This window comes from Macaca mulatta, chromosome 5, assembly GCF_049350105.2.
Source record: "Macaca mulatta isolate MMU2019108-1 chromosome 5, T2T-MMU8v2.0, whole genome shotgun sequence".
In the NCBI taxonomy this organism is placed as follows: Eukaryota; Metazoa; Chordata; class Mammalia; order Primates; family Cercopithecidae; genus Macaca; species Macaca mulatta.
Window position 1 is genome coordinate 98,138,600 of NC_133410.1, and position 20,471 is coordinate 98,159,070.

General features: G+C 37.8%; 1 protein-coding gene across 17 annotated transcripts in view; it reads right to left on the minus strand.

Moving 5' to 3' along the window:
- FAM13A (family with sequence similarity 13 member A) overlaps window positions 1-20,471 on the minus strand; it is a 376,873-nt gene that overhangs the window by 92,740 nt on the left and 263,662 nt on the right. For 3 of the 17 annotated variants that reach the window (XM_028848617.2, XM_015138776.3, XM_015138774.3), the window contains exon 1: window positions 4,548-4,776. The exons of the other annotated variants lie outside the window; for them this stretch is intronic. In XM_028848617.2, the coding sequence (XP_028704450.1) occupies window positions 4,548-4,576 (29 nt within the window). In that variant the 5' untranslated portion in view covers window positions 4,577-4,776. Of the gene's footprint in view, window positions 1-4,547; window positions 4,777-20,471 lie in introns of those variants that run through there. 17 annotated transcript variants of the gene reach the window in all.

A 20,471-nucleotide genomic window follows, 5' to 3' on the forward strand; every position in this document is an offset into this window, starting at 1 on the left:
TAATTCAACCATCATGTGAGAACAGAGCCTAGAGAGATCTTATTTGTTCTGAATGACAGTGATGAAGAATAAATTCAGACACACAATCCATAGGCATTGGCCCAGATTTGAAGTGAGGCAGCTTTTAACTCCCTCCTAGACTGTGTTAGTTGAGGGAGGGGGCAGAGCCAGGAGTGCTACCAGAGTGCCAACAAGTTAGGAAAAACAGACTTCTAGATAAATTAACTGAAAGGTGTCATCTCCACAAGCAGTAGAGGGCTCTCTAACACCACAAAGAAACTCACAAGCTGGCCCAACATTACCTGGGTTCTTCCCTGGTGGACTCCCATATCATCCCCATGTTACTGATGTTTACGTTGGCAAAAGGGTATTCTAAAGACCAATGCTTGGGAAGAGTTGATGAATTCTACTGATAAGAAGCTTCAGTGAAACTTTTAGATGTTGGGCTACTAATAGATGTTTATTAATCCTCTTCCTTTAAGTCTGTTTTGAAGAAGAGCCACTGCAATTTGGAATTATGATGTGCTTCACCATCATCAAACAAATATTCGATAATACACACTTGATATCATTATTTGCTACATGAAAAAAAATAATTACATAGACATGATTGATTTCAGCTTCTCACTTTGGTAGACAAACCCAGGAAAGAACAGGATGTCAACACATGAAAGCAGATGTCAATGCACTGAAGTCAAATAATCTACATCAATCATTAGCACTCACAGGTTCATAACTTCATCTGCCATCGTTATCCCTTGTGGATATAAATTAAGGTCGTTTACTGGAAAGTTAGTCTTGCAAATTAAAATACTGCTATGAAAGTTGAGAATTTTGTCTTAGATATGACTCAGAGTTAAAACTTTGTATCTTAGCCTGCTTGAGTCTTTCTATACATAAAATAGAGATCCTTACCTACAGACCCACAATATCTAAGGGGAAGGAAACTCAATGAAATGAGAATTGTACAAAGAGTCTGTGGTACAAACTAAGCCTGAGATCTGACAAAACATCTCAGTGACAGAAGGTAAATTTAGTCACCTGAGAAAACTTCTATTTCAATTCTTAGTTTAATATAGTTTCTCCCTTTATTTCTGATATTATTTTATTTTTCTCAAGGAACTTTTTCAGATGGCAAGAATATCCATATAAGTTGATACACTATGTTGAGTTTTATTATTAGCTATAGGTAGTTTGTAAATATTTTAGTATTTTAAAAAATAACTGGGAGTGCCTATCATGGGGAGGGGGGAGGGGGGAGGGGGGAGGTATTGCATTGGGAGTTATACCTGATGTAAATGACGAGTTGATGGGTGCTGACGAGTTGATGGGTGCAGCACACCAACATGGCACAAGTATACATATGTAACAAACCTGCACATTGTGCACATGTACTCTAGAACTTAAAGTATAATAATAATAAAAAAAAATAACTGGGACTGTTTAATTATCTCAATAGAGATAGTTAATAAGATCCTGTCTTTAAGCCATTTGTAGTGAATCATTAAGAACTAAGGACTTTAGAGAAGGTCGTAATTTAAACATTCAGCCTCTGCCATGTTTTTTTCTAAAGATCATCCGTTTCTAAACAGCCAACTCCATCCTGGAAACTCTACCAATAACATTCCATAATAAACAGATAGCAAGACACATTTTATTTCATTTTTAGTTTTTGACCTTATCTGTTATTCTCATCTTGGCTACAGATTAGCAGTAACAACGTATCTTCTACACACTCTCACAATATGCTAAGAAAGGCTAAAGAGACATTTATGAAAATTGTAAGTAGACATTAGAGGACAAACATGCCCCTAATAAGATCATACACTTACACAGGATAATATTATCCATCTAGGCACATCTCTATTATTACTATGCTAATCATACTGTGTATTACTGAATTCACCACATGGTACTGTAATTGTCTGGTAATGTGTCTGCATCCTAACTGGTATGTGACCTCTTTGAAGGAAAGCTGTGTCTTAATTACCTTAGGAGTACTGGCAGTACAGAGCAGTGTTCAATCAAAGAGAAAATATTAACACTCTAGTATGTTTTGTTTTAATGGGTAAAACTGACAATTTAGGAAATGAAAGCATCAATTATGAAAAAATCCTCACATAAGGTCAGATATTAAATATGCTATTTGGAGATGTTGAGTAGTATAATGCTAGATTCCTATATATGCCAGCTGTCACAAGCTTTACACGCACTATAATCATTAACTAGAATTTAGATCAGTGTTTCTCTATGGGTGGACCATCTGCATCAGATTTAGGAAACTTGTTAAAATGCAGATACCTCCAGATTTGGATGCAGTGAGTCTAGGGAAGGAGGGCAATGGGAAGGATTTGATTTTAAAAATAAGTTCCTTAGGTAATTCTCATGTACTCAAAGTATGAGAAGCATTGAACTCTCTGCTACATACAAATAGTGAGCATGAATTTCTTTAGCTGCTATTTAAAGCTACTCTTTTACTCATCCAGTTTCAATGTAGTTTCTATTCCTTGGTGCTCTTAAACAGAATGCAACAAAGCACTCATTCTAAGAATACTACTAAGGCTCTGGAACCTTCCTGCTTCAGGCCCATAACGGTGGGGAGAGTCAGCAATAGTCATCATTACCATGAGAGTCACAAAAATCAATAGCCAAAGATATCAAACTGGGATTTGAAGAAACAATTACACGTAAGGGCAGGAAAGTTTTCCACATAAATGCTTACATTCACAAGGCACGCTTAAGAAAGACAACTGCACAAACCTGGTCCTTACCTTCAGGAGGTTTATAATCAAAGGTAGGTACAGGCTGGCAGTAAAGATTGCAGGGAAATCAGTCAAATTAAACTCTAAGAGCTGGGCAAACATTGCCGCAGTGAATGCACGTAGCAGCGCTCTTCAGAATGGTAATGCAAAGAAACAAAAGTAGCAACTCAACATTCTTGAATGCAAATTCAAATTATTCCTCCATTTATTCCTACTAGGTTCATTAATCATGACTAAAAATACAAAATAATTTCCAGGAAATAATGATGGTTTTATTTTAGCCTTAATAGTTTTGACTGCCTAAACAATGTTTTCACAGTATAAAGATCTATTTTCTTAACCGTTTTATAGCATTAAGTGGCTATCACAGAGTTCAGTACTAGCCAATATTCTTATCTAGAATACAATTCACTTAAAACCCTTAAGAACTGATGTCATTATAAAGGGAAAAATGTCTCCAACTTTAAAGTTGGAAACCAGATCAAGACTCCACAAAGTGTTGTAGTCTCTTACAAGCTTTAAGCATGCGGACATTTTCACTGAGTTCATTTAGAAAAATTTTAGATATATTTGTAAACTACTTTCTGCTCCCTTGGATTATTAATTTTTACAAAAGCAACTCTTCGGACACCCCCATGAGGTTCCCATGACGGTGTCCTTGTTAGTACAGTGAAGGAAAAACGACTATACTGTTTTATCTCACTGTAAGTATCTGTAGAAACCATTTTACAAATAAACAGTGTTTTAAACCTTATTTTTCATTGCTAAAACAAAAACATTCACTGAAATATTTGTGGCATGGTTTTTAAAAATGAAGTTAGTTTTTGTCTAGTTTTTTTTCAATCCTCAAATAAATCGCATTTACTATTTGATTTTTAAATTTTTTTTTTTTTTTTTTTACTAATAAAACCTTCTATAGTTTTCCTAAATGAAACATTTCTATGGAATGAAATGCCACTGCATGTAAAGCAGTTGAAGTTGAAATGGGACAATATGATTAGCAAAAGTAATTTTTAAAATCCTAAAATGTGACCTTGGGCAGCCCTGAGGCCCTCTCCAGTCATACATTCTTCATTTCTTAGTTCACCAACAGAGTTCTTTTTTATAAGCCCCTTTGTTTAAATTTACCTTTCTCTGCAAAAAGTATAACTCCTTCGCTCCCCCCAGCCCCACAATCTGTATTATAATCATGAAGGAACAAAAACAGTCTTGCGCTCAATCATTCTTACCAAGCAGTTTTAAAAAATGCTATTTGTGTAATAAATCTGTCTGGACTTATTGAAGGGGAAATGTTATCCTTAATATTTATTCTCACATATTATGATGTACTTATTGATGGAAAATCCTTGCCTAAATCTGAACTCCAGAAGAGAAGAATATTGTGATGCATTTTAAAAATGTCTTCAGTCTATCAACATCCTTTAAAATAGCCTTAGCAGAGACACTGCTAAGAAGCTGATTCAGTTTTTATTATAAACTCACTCACTATACTTCTCAGTCTATGTTTTTCTTCAGATTTCAAAGGTATTTTCTTATATTCATTTCCATTCAGAGAATATAACTAAATACAAAAACCAAGTGAAAAAGATAAATTGGGCAAAATGTCAGTAAAAGAGCAGTATAATATTTAATTTTTTCTGTTCTTAGGGAGGAACCATATGTACAATGGACTCTACACAGTTTGCAGCATGTTACTAAAAGATGCCAAGTACTGGCAAAGTTATATGGCTTGATACCACTCAAAAAATACATAGCAGAATAAAATAAAATAGGAATGAATACTACCTTTGCAGAGGCATGATTTCACAAGCCATTCTCGTATGTAAATTTGCAAGGGAATCTCACAACTGTCTCTTCCACGGCAAGTTTGGTCGTCTGTACAGTGAACGTCTTCTTACAGTGGCTAAGCTGGCTTGGGGGCATGAGGCTGCACCGCACGGCTGGAGAAACAACTTGCTCTGCAGTTGGCCAGTCTGCTGCTGCTCTCAGCCTCCAAACTTCTTCAGGCAATGCTATTTTATTGGCTGCTTCTCTACATTTACACTGCAGTCCACTTTGACCTTTTGTTCCAGGGAAGCAGCTGAACCACCCGGCCAATCAGAGGAGCAGCTGCTGCAGCACTAAAGGCGCTCCTCCTCCTCCCCCGCACCCTACTCCTTCTGCTCCTCAATGGTCCCTCCTCCTCCTCTTCCTCCTCCTCCTCCTGCTCCTCTCCTCCTGCTCCTGCTCCTCAGTGGGCTTGCCTAGTTCTGGTAACTTGAAACTTTCCTCTGAGCAGTTCCACAGACAAGATTTTCAGTCTGGGGCAAGCAACCAATAAGTGCAGCAAGAGCCAAGAGTCCTGTACTTCTCAACATTACAGAGACTGCCAGCAAGGATTCCATTTGTCAAGGAAAGACACTGCCCACGAAACTAAAGGTTTCTGTAGCAGAAGGCAAGAGTTATGTTGCGTCCCCTTTCTTCCTTAAAACAAAACAAAAACACTAGCCTTGAAAGGCGTGAGACTTTTCTAGAAGGAAAGCATGCCTCTAGACCCTTGCCCTACCCACATGTATTTCCTGCTGATGTTTGTTTACACTGCGGTGGTTACTAGTCGCTGGTGACATCACCCAGGGCACGTAGTTCCACTTCTGGGGAGGATACGTGCCCTAAGTCTCTGCCCAAGTTCTTAAGGGATCAGAATCCACCCTCATGAAAATTGTTTCAGCTTATTATTTCTGCATTTTAGTCTTATAAAACTGAATGTGTTTACACAGTTATTTTTCTCCGTGAACATCAACAGCATTTTGGGGAGGTTGCTTTTTATTTATTTTTTAATAGGTAACACAAAATCAGTTTTTCCATAAAGTCTTCTAAATGTCTGTTAATTATTACCTTCCCGTTATAATTTCTTCTTTGATGTGGAATACCAGGGTGTTATTTTTAGGAACATAATTCCTAACTCATAGATTTTATACATTGTAAGAAAAATAGCAGACATATATTTACATGAGATTTTTTTCACATCATGAGTTGTAAAAAATTACCACATAGTCCAGACCATCACTTCCAGTATTAGAAGGAACATGACATTCCGAAACAGTCAGGGCTTGTAGGCACGAGGTATCCCCTTCCTCTGTAGCTTTTCCCCAATTTTATATAGACCACTCATAACTCTGAATTTAGAACACAAGGTCCTATTTATTATAAGGCATCTGCTTTTCTTTGCTATACCTGCTAATAAAAACATTTTCACTGTCTGACTAAATAATCTGTGTTTATGAAAATAGATTTGCCATCCTAAAACTATCTTCATATATAATGATAAACTATCAGTAACTAAAATCAGCTTTTTAAAACAAAAGGAGTTGATTTAACCCCAAACTTATTTAAATTGAAATTGTCTATACTTTTTTGATTCTAGATTTACAAATTCTAATTTGATTTTCTAGTAACACAACTTAGTTCTGTATATTTGCATACCTTTTTATTTAAAAAGATGACTTTAACTCTTGCTCAACACTTTATTTATTAATTTATTATTTATTTATTTTTGAGTTAGAGTCTTGCTCTGTCACCCAGGCTAGAGTGCTGTGGCACAATCTCTGCTCACTGCAACCTCCGCCTCCTAGGCTCAAGTGATTCTCCTGCCTCAGCCTCCTGAGTAGCTGGAATTACAGGCGCCTGCCACCATGCCTGGTTAATTTTTGTGTTTTTAATAGAGATGGGGTTTCACAATGTTGGCCAGGCTGGTCTCGAACTCCTGACCTCAGGTGATCCGCCCACCTCAGCCTTCTAAAGTGCTGGGATTACAGGTGTAAGCTTAACACTTTAAATAGCTGCTTGAGGTAGAAAATCACAATTATACATCATAAGATCTATTTTATTGATGAGTAAACTTGGTACTAGAAAATAACTTGTTCATATTTACATGGAAAGGTAGTGGCAGAACAGAAACTGGATTGGAGATTTCTCCTGTCTACTCTGGAACTCATTGCTATATAGAGGAACTGCGGAACCACAGTGCTGGCTCTATTCTGTGTGAATTTTTTTTTTTTTTTTTTTTTTTTTGAGACGGAGTCTTGCTCTGTCGCCCAGGCTGGAGTGCAGTGGCATGATCTCAGCTCACTGCAACCTCTGCCTCCTGGGTTCAAATAATTCTCCTGTCTTAGCCTCCTGAGTAGATGGGATTACAGGTGCTTGCCACTATGCCCTGCTAATTTTTGTATTTTTAGTAGAGAAGGGGTTTCACCATGTTGGTCAGGCTGGTCTTGAACTCCTGACCTCGAATGATCCGCCTGCCTCAGCCTCCCAAAGTGCTGAGATTACAGGCGTGAGCCACCGCGCCTTGCATGAATGTTTTAAATATCTTATAAGATACAAATATTTTCAGAAATAGTTAACATTCAAGTGACAGAAATATTATTTTGTCCTTTCTGAATTTTATGAACACATTAATACTACCTGGCTAAAATAGACATAAAAGCTCAATAATAAAGAACCCAGCATTAAAAAAAAAATGTTAAGTTGAACTACAATTTACACTCAATGCATTCAAAATACATTAAACTGAATTGCAATTTACATTCAATATTAGATTTCACATATATTTCCTAATACATTAAGTTGCCCTATCAACATTCCTCTAACATGCCATATTACATAAAATGTCAATGTTTTTTTAAAAAAAGTAATTAATGCTATAACTCTGTAACTACATGTTTTTTCAAGTCTCCATCATTTATAACAATTCCTCTTTCTTGTGTTTTTTTAAATCTATTTTGGGGGCATTATTTGATAATCATTTATGAATCTGTACCTGATCGCAGCCCCTTCTCTCTACCCCAGCCACTGCCAGAGTTCTGGATCACTTAAATACCTTTCTTATTTCTATTTCTAACATCCTCTTGTCAGTGCATAGTCAGGGAGTGGGAGTGCCATTCATGACCTCCGTCATTTCTAATTTTTCAAACACGGTATTTCAACTGCATTTCCCTGGCTACATTTCCCTTTCGCGGAGCCCCTTAATGTGCGTCCCTCTTAACCTCCAACACTTTTCCCTCTCCCATTCCTCTGCCTTTTCACTTCGCTCTCTGTTCAGCTCCAATTGTTTTGTGATATCCACAGAGGATAGCCTGCAATCAAACCAACTGGCATGTAGGTTTAAAAAAAAAAAAAAAAAGCACATTCCTGACCCTCCTGAGCTTCCTTCTTTCTCTCTCTCTCTCTCTCTCTCTCTCTCTCTCTCTCTCTTTCTTTCTTTCTTTCTTGAGATGGAGTCTCGCTCTGCCACCCAGGCCAGAGTGCAGTGGCGCAATCTCCGCTCACTGCAAGCTTCGCTTCCCAGGTTCACGCTATTCTCCTGCCGCAGCCTCCTGAGTAGCTGGGACTACAGGCACCCGCCACCACGCCTGGCTAATTTTTTGTATTTTTAGTAAAGATGGGGTTTCACCGGGTTAGCCAGGATGGTCTCGATCTCCTGACCTCGTGATCCACCCACCTCGGCCTCCCAAAGTGCTGGGATTACAGGCGTGAGCCACCGCACCTGGCCTAGTTATTTCTAAAATGGATTCCCTAGCATCTCCCACTTCTTCCCCCTTTATAAGTCCTGCCTGCTGGGCTGTCTATTGCCAGAGTGCTAAAAATTACAAAGAAAAGTCTCATAACTTGATAACTAGTTATACTAAAAATTCATAATACTTAACCTTAGTTTGAACCACAATACTGTGTTGCAACCTTTTTTATTATCTTTGACTGTTCACTGCATTCCCACAGCAACTGCTTCAAATCTTCTCCGGTGCCACAAACCAGAACCTCTCTCACTCACTAATTATTTCACCTGCCAATTGACTGAGAAAGTCAAGATCATCAAACATAAGCGAGTGCCTTTGGTCTTCTCTGCTCCACCTACCACCCCCGTTCCCATTCCAACACACATCTTGCCTCATTCTTTTTGACTTCCTCTTGGTTTAGGAGAAAGGGTCCTCACATATAGGACTCAAGCCTCTTATCTGTGTATTGGATCTCATCATTTTCTCCTTCCTCTGGAAGCAGCCTGGTCTCTCTCCTACATCTTAGATCTGCCCCTCACTACTCGCTTCTCCTCCCTTATGACAGGCAACCAAGTGAGTGGTATTAGAAAGTGCTTCTCAGCAGTCCTATCCTCTCGTACTGCAGAGCTATTTTCCTCTTCCTTCCCACTTACAGACTTCCACCAAGTCTATCTCTGCTGCCTCCACTTCCTCATAAATTACTTGTTCCTCCATCCCATGCCAATGGATTTTGACCTTTACCACTTTTCCAAAACTGCTTTTAAGGCCATCAAGGGTCTTTTGACCACTAAATCCAAATGTCTTTTCTTAGATCCTCTCCTACTCTTGACTTTTTGGAAACACTCACCTTCAGTTTTCTGAAAGTCTTTGGTTCTCTGTGATCTTTTCCGGGAATTCACCAAACCTTCCTGATCAACATTCGCTTTTTATTTCATCTGTCTTTCCTCCTCGTTTAGCTCTGCCTCCAAGACTAACACCATTCAATACATGCATTCAATAAGTTGGGTGCTGGAATTACACCTCTGGGGACTGGATCCTGACTTCACCTCTGACAGGCAGTGCAACCTTGGCAGGTTGTTTAAAAGTTCTGAGGCTGCTCTAAGGAATAAATGAGACCATGCATGTACAATACATAGAATAGTGCCTGGCAAATAATTAAGTGCTCAGTAATTATTAGTATTATCAACCCAGTCAAACATTCAAGACTTCATATTATCTGATCTCCAAATTTCTCTTCCTCCTGGTCCTTCTTGATAATGATGTTATTATTTGCTTTGTGAATCAGATTCAAACCATGAGTCATCTTTACTTCTCCCTCCTCTCCTACCTTCAACCAGTCTATTGATTGCCCCGTCATGTTTCTATAATCAATCTGTCTAGGTTATCTGTACTCTTAGAATAACACAATAAAATGTGTGCCACCATAGCACACATTTCACTATTAGTCAATTTCCCACCATGCTTGTGATCTGGTAAGTTTTGTACTCAAAAACTTCAATAGCTCCCAACTACCTCCTACATGAACCCCAATCCTTTTAATATGATGATTAGAACACTCCACCTATTAACCCCAATTTGCCTCTCTGATTCAGCTGCTTAAACCTCCCCTGAGGAAACAACTCCAGACATGCCTGGGTCACTATTTTCAAATCTGCCCTGAACTTTTCTATCCTAAATATTTGTTCATGCTGTTCCCTCTGTCTGGAATATTTTCCCATTTCATTCCCTTCAGGAAAAATCCTACCTGTACTTTAGGTCTAGGCTAATTGAAAGAAATCTTCTTTTGTTTGTTTGTTTTTGAGACAGGGTCTCTCTCTGTTGTCCAGGCTGGAGTGTAATGGCAGGCATCATCACAGCTCACTGTAGCCTTTACCTCCTGGGCTCAACTGTGCCTCCCACCTCAGCTTCCTGAGTAGCTGAGATCACAGGTGTGTGCCAAAATGCCTGGCTAATTTATTTTTTTGTAGAGATGGGGTTCTTACTATGTTGCCCAGGCTGGTCTTGAGCTCTTGGGCTCAAGCAGTCCTCTCACCTTGGCCTCTCAAAGTGTTCGGATTACAGGTGTGAACTACTATGCCTGGCCAAAGAAATCTCTTGACCTTTTAAAGTCATGTAGCCCTTTGTATCGATGATATTTATCTTTTTTTCCTGCACAGTTTTATTATTATTTGAATCTACTGTATATATTATCTTCCTTTTGGAATGCAAGTTTTCCACAACAGGAACTATATCTTTCCTGCAGCCCTGACACAGAACACTCAATAAGTGCAGAATGAATTAATGAATACATCAATTACTCTTCTATAGATTCTGAAGTATAGCTCCGTTTATTAGATTTAAACTTATCAAGCAATATTCTACCCACTTTTTAACATTTTCCACTGTAGAGCTACACATAAGATAAACTAGATGCCACATGTAAGTTCAAATGAAAAATAATACTAACAAATAACTGGCTTAAGGAATAAACTACCTGGGTTATACACTGATGTGCAATCACAGATGTGCTAAAAGTAAGATTCTATCCAAACCTTCTGAAATCTTTTAATCATTCTACATTATCCAGTTTCTCCCAGGTTGTCAATTTCCTTTTCCACATTTTAGCTGGCTTGCAGATTTCTAATTTTCTTACATAACTTCTTCAGCAGATTCCAATTGTTTGGCAATATCTGCATTTGCTCTTGTCCTATCAAGAGCAACAAAAACCATGTGGCTGTGTTTCTTTTAATTTCAACATCAACTGAAAACAACCAAAGAACCAAGAACATTTCTTGGCCACAGTTATGTATTTTCAGATATTGTTTTAAAATCAGATAGGTTTATTTCCTAAGATATAATGATATATTAAAATAACTTATTTCTTACAAGTTTGATAAGAAGGTACTTCTAGCCTGAGCAACATAGTGAGATCTCATCCCTACAAAAAAGAAAATTAGCAAGGTACAGTGGTGAGTGCCTGTGGTCTCAGCTGCTTGGGAGGCTGAGGTGGGAGGATCGCTTCAGCCCAGCAAATTGAAGCTGCAGTGAGCCATGACTGCACCAGTGCACTCCAGCCTAGGTGACAGAGTGAGTCTCAGGCAAGAGTTCTTTCTCATATTCTTGTCAATCTTTGTAAAACACACTAAGGAGCAATGCACTCCAAAAGATGCATGGTATTCATAAATGGTAAGGACTAAATCTAACATGAGTTATTTAGAATCATGAAGCCAAGACTTTTAGTGCACATATAATTTAGATATTCTGGTGTTGTTATACAAGATCCTCAGTAAACTAGTTTTCCAGCAAACTGTGTTAAAACACTAGTGGATTTCGGGGCTTACAGGACAATATCATCGTCATTATCAACAACAGCGAAATGTCAATAAAAAAGGGAGAAGAAGCTGGAGGAGTGCGTGTAGGTAAAGCAACAAGTATTTATTGTGAATTTATGCTGTGCTCATTTTAACAGATATGGAAATGAAGAAGTCAATTAATGTGAATGCTCAGCTAGTAAGTGGCCGACATGGAGCCAGTATCTAAATGCCAGTGTCCATACCTTTTCCACCATTCAATAGCCCCTCAAGATAATAAAGTATTATCCTTACTTACTGATATACATATTGTTAGTTGGATATGGGAAATAAAGAATCCTTTCTTCTCACCTGAGGTTTATATTTAGGGGTGTGTGTGTGTGTGTGTGTGGGTGTGTGTGTGTGTGTATGTATATATTCAATAATGGCTGCACAGTCTTACATAATGGCTCTCTGAACACTGAGGCATACACTGGACCATAACAAACTTCTGCTACTGAGTGGCAGGAGCCAGTTGAAGTGGAGGAAGGACGTGGTACGGGTGGGGTGTTAGAGGAAAGAGGAAGGTGCAAAGAAAAAACAGATGGAAAATCAAGTTTTAAATTGTATTCTTGATTGTATTCCTCTTTAAAAAACTAATATATGGAAATAACAGGTGGTTGGTGAGTTGTTTTATGTAAGCAAGCTCAAGTATTTCTTAAGAAATCATTACAAAACCATATAAAAATCTTGTTTTAGAAAACAAACAATGATACTCAAACAAGCTGAGGCTAACAGGAATAATGGATTTCTAGTTAGGTACTACTATTTTGTTGAGTAACAGTGAAATAAATACGCTTGCATTACTGAAGGCCAAAATAAAAACAATAAAATCATTGTAATTTAATATGTTTCCTCATTTATTTATTAGATTTATCCAGTGTATATAAGATTGCAGAAGAAAAATATCCCATAGAGATAGAAATTATATCACTGTTTTTCCAAAGACACCCCTCTTTAATTCTGATGATGTATCTTGCTTTTAAAATTGACACAGGCTTATTTCATTAAACTGTATCTGAGTAGGCTTGCTGGACTCCCAAATGGCTCACAGTGTTCATTGATTTGGATTCTAAAATCTTGTCAAGCTGTCAGTGAAGACGGAGGGAAGAGCTACTAAGAGAGGTGGGGTTTAAAGGCCTCCATAGCTGGAAGTGCACGATTCAGGGTTCCTTTCTTCACCAACTAACTGGCTCCAACATTTCAAACACAGAAAATAAGATTCAAAACATTCCCCAGAAGGATTAAGTACTGATTTCAAATCAAAAGACAAGCATTTATTCATGGTACATGAAGTAGCAAAGTTGTACAGAAATTCATGTGGATGCTGTTTTTTTTTTTTTTTTTTTTTAAAGTGAATTTCTTGTAAGAACTGAGGGACTATAATTCTCCATAAAAAGTGGTTAAAAATAAAATTTTCGAGACAACTTATGTAATTGTTCCTCAACTTTCTGGGACAGGGAAAAATCCACAGTTTTGCCAGATGGACTCTCAGTTAGTGATTATTGCCAATAAATAAGTGCTTCAAGCACATTTTCCTGGAATGGGACTCTCTGGGCATGACTTTCTCCAAATCTCCCGTGGGAGTCCGGATAATAGTGTTTCTGTTCTCATAAACTAAGTCATGTCCCACACAACAGCTGCTACCACACCTGAGATCAGCTGCCTTAAATTGTCCCCGTGAACTTTCACCTTGTTAAATGATATTTCCTGACAGCGGAGAAGCAGGCTTTAGCAGGGCTTCCTCAGAGAAATGTCAAAATTGTTTAGTGTGATATGGTAACCGACTGGCTGATTCTATGTCCATAAAACATAAAATAAACTCTTTATATTCCTGAGACATGACATACCAAGCACAAGCATAAAAATCTCTTAATGTCAATATACTGGCTGGTAAAATTAATTTGCTTTAACACCAAGTGAAGTGTTTTTATTTGAATTGACCCTGTAAATAAATTAGTGAAAATATATTTAAAATAAAAACAAGGGGAAGTAAAAATTATTTGTGTTATCAAGAATAAGTCCAGGAATACAGCTAACAAGGGAAATGAAGGACCTCTTCAAGGAGAAGTACAAACCACTGCTCAAAGAAATCAGAGAGGACACAAACAAATGGAAAAACATTTCATGCTCATGGATAGGAAGAATCAGTATCATGAAAATGGCCACGCTGCCCAAAGTAATTTATAGATTCAATACTCTTCTCATTAAACTACCACTGACATTCTTCACAGAATTAGAAAATCTTTTTAAAATTCATATGGGAGCAAAAAAGAGCCCAAATAGCCAAAACAATCTCAAGCAAAAAGAACAAAGCTGGAAGTATCATACTACCTGACTTTAAACTACACTACAAGGCTACAGTGACCAAAACAGCATGGTACTAGTATACAAACAGACACATACACCAATGGAACAGAATAGAGAACTCAGAAATAAGACTGCACACCTAAAACCATCTGATCCTCAATAAACCTGACAAAAGCAAGCAATGGGGAAAGGATTCCCAATTTAATAAATGGTGCTGGGAGAACTGGTTAGCCATATGCAGAAAACTGAAACTGGACCCCTTCCTTACACCTTTTACAAAAATTAACTCAAGATGGATTAAATATTTAAATGTAAAACCAAAAACTATAAAAACCCTAGAAGAAAATCTTGGCGATACCATTTAGGACATAGGCACAGGCAAAGATTTCATGACGAAAACACCAAAAGCAATTGCAACAAAAGCAAAAATTGACAAATGGGATACAATTAAACTAAAGAGCTTCTATGCAGCAAAAGAAACTATCATCAGAATGAACAGACAACCTACAGAATAGGAGAATATTTTTGCAATCTATCCATCTGACAAAGGTCTAATATCAAGTCTATGGGAACTTAAACAAATTTACAAGAAAAAAACCAACCCCATTAAAAAGTGGGCAAAGAACATGAACAGACACTACTCAAAAGAAGATGTTTATGTGGCCAATAAACACGAAAAAAAGCTCAACATCACTGATCATTAGAGAAATGCAAATCAAAACCACAATGAGATACCACCTCATGCTAGTCAGAATAGTGATTATTAAAAAGTCAAGAAACAACAGAGGCTGGCAAGGTTAAGGAGAAAAAGGAACACTTTTACACTGTTGGTGGAAATGTAAACTAGTTAAACCATTGTGGAAGACAGTATAGTGATTCCTCAAAGATCTACAACAGAAATATCATTTGACCCAGCAATCCCATTACTGGGTATATACACCCCAAAATATAAATAATTCTTTTATAAAGATACATGCACATGTATGTTCACCACAGCACTATTCACAATAGCAAAGACATGGAATGAACCCAAATGCCTGTCAGTGATAGACTGGATAAAGAAAATGTGGTATATGTACACCATGGAATGCCATGCAGTCATAAAAAGGAACAAGATCATGTGCTTTTTAGGGACATGGATGGAGCTGGGAGCCATTTTACACAGAAAACTAATGCAGAAACAGAAAATCAAATACCAAATATTCTCAGGTATAAGTGGGAGCTGAACGAAGAGAACACATGGACACTGGGAGCAGAACAACATACACTGGGGCCTATTGGAGGAAGGGAGAGCATCAGGAAAAATAGCTAATGCATGCGGGGCTTAATACATAGGTGATGGGTTGACAGGTGCAGCAAACAGCCATGGCACACGTTTACCTATGTAAACCTGCACACCCTGCACATGTACCCGGAACTTAAAAAACAAAGAAAAGTAATGAATAGCACCTTGGTGAGTTAAAGGCTTCTGCCTTATTTTGTTCATTAAACATTTTCTTTTAAGAGTATTTAAAAAAGAATAGATCCTATTTTAAAAAATTACAGTATTAGTCCCTAAAGTGTCAAACTCCGACTGCATTTTAGATGACCTGATTAAAACAAAAACAAAAACAAAACGAAACCAAATATCTAAAAATTCCACTTAAAAGTCCAAGACTGAACATGGTGGCTCACGCCTGTAATCCCAGCACTGTAGGAGGCTGAGGCAGGCAGATCACCTGAGGTCAGGAGTTCAAGACTAGCTTGGTCAACATGGTGAAACCCCATCTCTACTAAAAATACAAAAACTAGCCAGGCGTGGTGGTGGGTGCCTATAATCCCAGCTACTCGAAAGGTTGAGGGAGGAGAATCGCTTGAACTTGGGAAGCAGAATTTGCAGTGAGCTCAGATCACGCCACTGCACTCCAGCCTGGGTGATAGAGTGAGACTCTGTCTTAAAAAAAAAAAAATCCAATTTATTTATTTTATTAATTTAATTAAATTTTACGAGAGAGAGTCTCACTCTGTCACCCAGGGCTCCATCTCCCAGACTCAATCAATTTTCCCACCTCGGGCTCCCAAGTAGCTGGCTCTACAGGTGCACACCACCACGCCTGGCTATTGTTTTATTTTATTTTATTTTTTCTGTAGAGATAAGGTCTCACTGTGTTACCTAAGTTGGTCTCAAACTCCTTCACTCAAGTGATCCTCCTGCCTCAGCCTCCCAAAGTGCTGAGATTATAGACGTGAGCCACCATGCCTAGCAAAAAAAATCCATTTAAATTCAGAAAATTAGACTCAGTGCATCAAATAATTGTTTATATGTTTATATTATCTTTTCTTAGTGTCATTCATGTATAGAGCATTATTGGAATTTGAAGCCAAACATCTTTTTTTCCTCATTGAATTCTGGTGAGGACATATATAAGCAGGAAAAAAAAAATTACGAATAAATTCAGAAATAAGTTAGACATAAATTAATGAAGCAAGCCAATAAAACTAATGAATCCCCAAAGAGGCAGTGAAATTAATTCACTATTTATATAAAGAAAACGCATTGTAGTAAGCATATCACTATGCATATCAAAACATTATGTTTTACACTCCAAATATATACAATAAAAGTACTAAGTAGAAGAAAATTCATTAAAAACAAATGATAATTCCACAATAATTCTCCAAAATACTACTTTAAGAAGACAACTTTAAAACAAATCAATCCAATTTTAAAACTTTAAAAACAGTCCAGTGAAATAATTTTAACAACTGTAAATACTTCTGGAAATAATATCATGCTAGACTTCAAATCACTGTTTATAAAACAAATAGTACAGAATTTGGCCGAACCAAGTGATACCTGAATGAATACTTTGTTAATAAAAGTTTAAATGAGATACTATTATCTCTCTCTTCCTTCCCTGTCCATTAGTCTATTACCACCACTGTTCTCTTCCATTCCCCTTCATCCTCCCTTTCCTGCATTTAAATTTGTATTAACCTCTGCACTATAGCTTCTTTTTTTTTCTAGTAAATTTTACTTATTTTGGTCTTGTTCACCTTAAATTCAGATTGTACAGAATGGATCTCCCCAAATACTGCTTTAATCATGTCACAAAGCTTTGATTGCTTTTCAAAGCTTACAATGTAAAATCTAAATTCCATACATGCTCAGCAGGCCTGGTATTCTCCTCCTCTACAGACACATACATGGACTGGGGGCCCAGCTGAATGACCCACTCTGCCCCCTATCATGCCCTGCTTTCCCATCACTAGTTTTTGTTCAGGTCTTTCTCCTAGCCTGGAATATCCTCCCTAGCTCATACCTATCCATCAAAACAAAACTCATCCTTTCTCAGCTTCTCACACACTGCCTATTCTGATTTCTCCATTCAGAGGATTTTATCCATCTAAATGACTGAAGTCACAATTGCAAGTCAAAAAGCAGTTCAGTTGTCACTCTACCTCAGTGGTCCCCAACCTTTTTGCCACCAGGGACGAGTTTTATGGAGGACAACTTTTCCACGGACTAGGGTGTGGGTGTTTCAGGATGATTCAAGTGACATTTATTGTGCAGTTTATCTCTATTATTATTGCATTGTAACATATAGTGAAATAATTATACAATTCATCATAATGTAGAATCAGTGGGAGCCCTGAGTTTGTTTTCCTGCAACTAGATTGTCCCATCTGGGAGCGATGGGAGACAGTGACAGATCCTCAGGTATTAGATTCTCATAAGGAATGTGCAACCTAGATCCCTTGCATGTGTAGTTCACAATAGGGTTTGCATTTCTGTGAGAATTTAATGCAGCTGTTGGTCTGACAGGAGGCGGAGCTCAGGCAGTAGCGCTAGTGATGGGGAGAGGCTGTAAATACAGATGAGGCTTCACTCATTCACCTGCCACTCACCTCCTCCTCCTCCAGCGTGGCCTGGTTCCTAATAGGCCATGGACCTGTACCAGTCCATGGCCTGGGGGTTGGGGACCCCTGCTCTACATAATTTCTCTAAAATATGACAATTAACACTTCCTCCTTGAAGTATTTGTCATCCATCCTTGACTTAAAACAAAAATTTTTTTGCATTATAAATTATACAGTATATTATCATTGTAGAAAAAATTTAAAAATACAAAGATTAAAGTTGAACACAATCCCATTGCTTCCATATCCAGTGTTTAACAAAATTCTATATTCTTTCATTGTAAAAAAATTGATAAATAAAAGATGGGACAATGTGAATGTACTTAATACCACTGAATTGTGTACTTAAAATGATTAAAATGGTAAATTTTGTGTTATATATACATTACCACAATAAAAAGATTATGCAGTATGTACTATTTTGTAACATTATTTTTCATTTAGTAGTCAGTAATACATTTCTGTGACATTTCTAGTTCTTAAAAGTACTTTTAGTGGTTACACTGTATAGCAGAAATTCTCGAATTATGGCCCAAGTACCCTTGGAGGTTCTTGAGACTCTCTTGGGAGGATCTGCAAGGTATAAAAATTGTCATAGTAATACTAAGATGTCATCTACTTTTTTACACTCTGATTCATTTATGAACGTACAGTCAAGCTTTCTAAAATATGGCAACAGATTTAATGCAGAAGCAGACATGAGAATCCAGCTGTCTTCTATTAATATTAAGCCAGTTGTTACAGCTTGGCAAAAATATAAAACAATGAGATCTTCTCACTCTTTTTCATTTAAAAAATGTAGTTATATTTAATAAATGGGCCAGGTGCAGTGGCTCATGCCTGTAATCCCAGAACTTTGGGAGGCTGAGGTGGGTGGATCACCTGAGGTCGGGAATTTGAGACCAGCCTGACCAACACGGTGAAACCCCTCTCTACTAAAAATACAACAATTAGCCGGGCATGATGGTGGGTGTTTGTAATCCCAGTTATTCGGGAGGCTGAGGCAGGAGAATCACTTGAACCCGGGAGGTGGAGATTGTGGAGAGCCGAGATTGTGTCACTGCACTCTAGCCTGTGTGACAGAGCGAGACTCCACCTCAAAAAAAAAAAAAAAAAAAAAAAAAAAAAAAAAAAAAGATGATTATTTTATCTTATTTTTTTGAAACGAAGTTTCACTCTTATTGCCCAGGTTGGAGTGCAATGGCACGATCTCTACTCACCACAACCTCCGCCTCCCAGGTTCAAGTGATTCCCCTGCCTCAACCTCCGGAGAGGCTGGAATTACAGGCACGCACCACCATGCCTGGCTAATTTTGTATTTTTAGTAGAGACGGGGTTTCTCCATGTTGGTCAGGCTGGTCTTGAACTCCTGACCTCAGGTGATCCACCCACATCGGCTTCCCAAAGTGCTGGGATTACAGGTGTGAGTCACTGCGCCCGACCAAAATGATTATTTTTAAATAGTGATAAACACATATTAAAACTCTGCTTATTTTTCAGTTATATCTATATGTCAATAGATACAGCCCACATAAATGAAATTTTTGTGTTCTCAGTAACGTTTTAGAATATAGTCAGCCTTTGCCAGGCGCGGTGGCTCATGCCTGTAATCCCAGTACTTTGGGAGGCCAACGCGGGCAGATTAACTGAGGTCAGGAGTTCGAGACCAGCCTGACTAACATGGAGAAACCCCGTCTCTACTAAAAATACAAAAAAATTAGCTGGGCGTGATGGCACATGCCTGTAATCCCAGCTACTTGGGAGGCTGAGACAGGAGAATCGCTTGAGCCTGGGAGGCAGAGGTTGTGGTGAGCCGAGATCATGCCATTGCACTTCAGCCTGGGCAACAAGAGTGAAACTCCGTCTCAAAAAACAAAAAGCAAAACAAAACAAACAAACAAACAAAAATTATGTTAAAAATATTATTTTTAAATAGTGATAAATACATATTAAAACTCTCTCTTTTCCAGTTATATCTATATATCAATAGATATAGACCACATAAATGAAATTTCTTTGTGTTCTCAGTGACATTTAAGAATATAGTCAGCTCTTTGTGTCCATGGGTTCCACATCTATGGATTCAACCAATCTAAGATCAATAATATTTGGGGAAAAAACGCTTCTTTACTGAACATGCAGACTTTCTTTTCTTGTCATTATTCACTAGACAATACAACAACTCTTTAAATAGCATTTACATTGCATTAAGTATAAGTAATCTACAGATGACTAAAAGTATACAGGAAGAATGTGCATAGGTTATATGCAAAATACAACATCATTTATATCAGGGACTTAAATTGTCCATGAATTTCGGCACCCGAGGGAGGTCCTGAAACCTAACCCCCCACGGATATACCTAAGCATAACAATATACCAAAGGGGCTTGAAACGAAAGTTTTGAAAACTGCTGTTGTGCAGCAAAATATAATTTGTAACAGCTTATTTTATGACTCCATATTATTAAGCATTGAATATGGAAAAGGAGTGGTAAAAGTGCTATGAACGAAAATCTTGAAGCTCTGTCTTTCAGCACATTGAGAATGATATCTGTAGAATAATTTCCTAGGATAACTAATGAGAAAATACACATTTTTAGCTGTTTGATAAATAGTTACAAATTTCACTGCAGCACT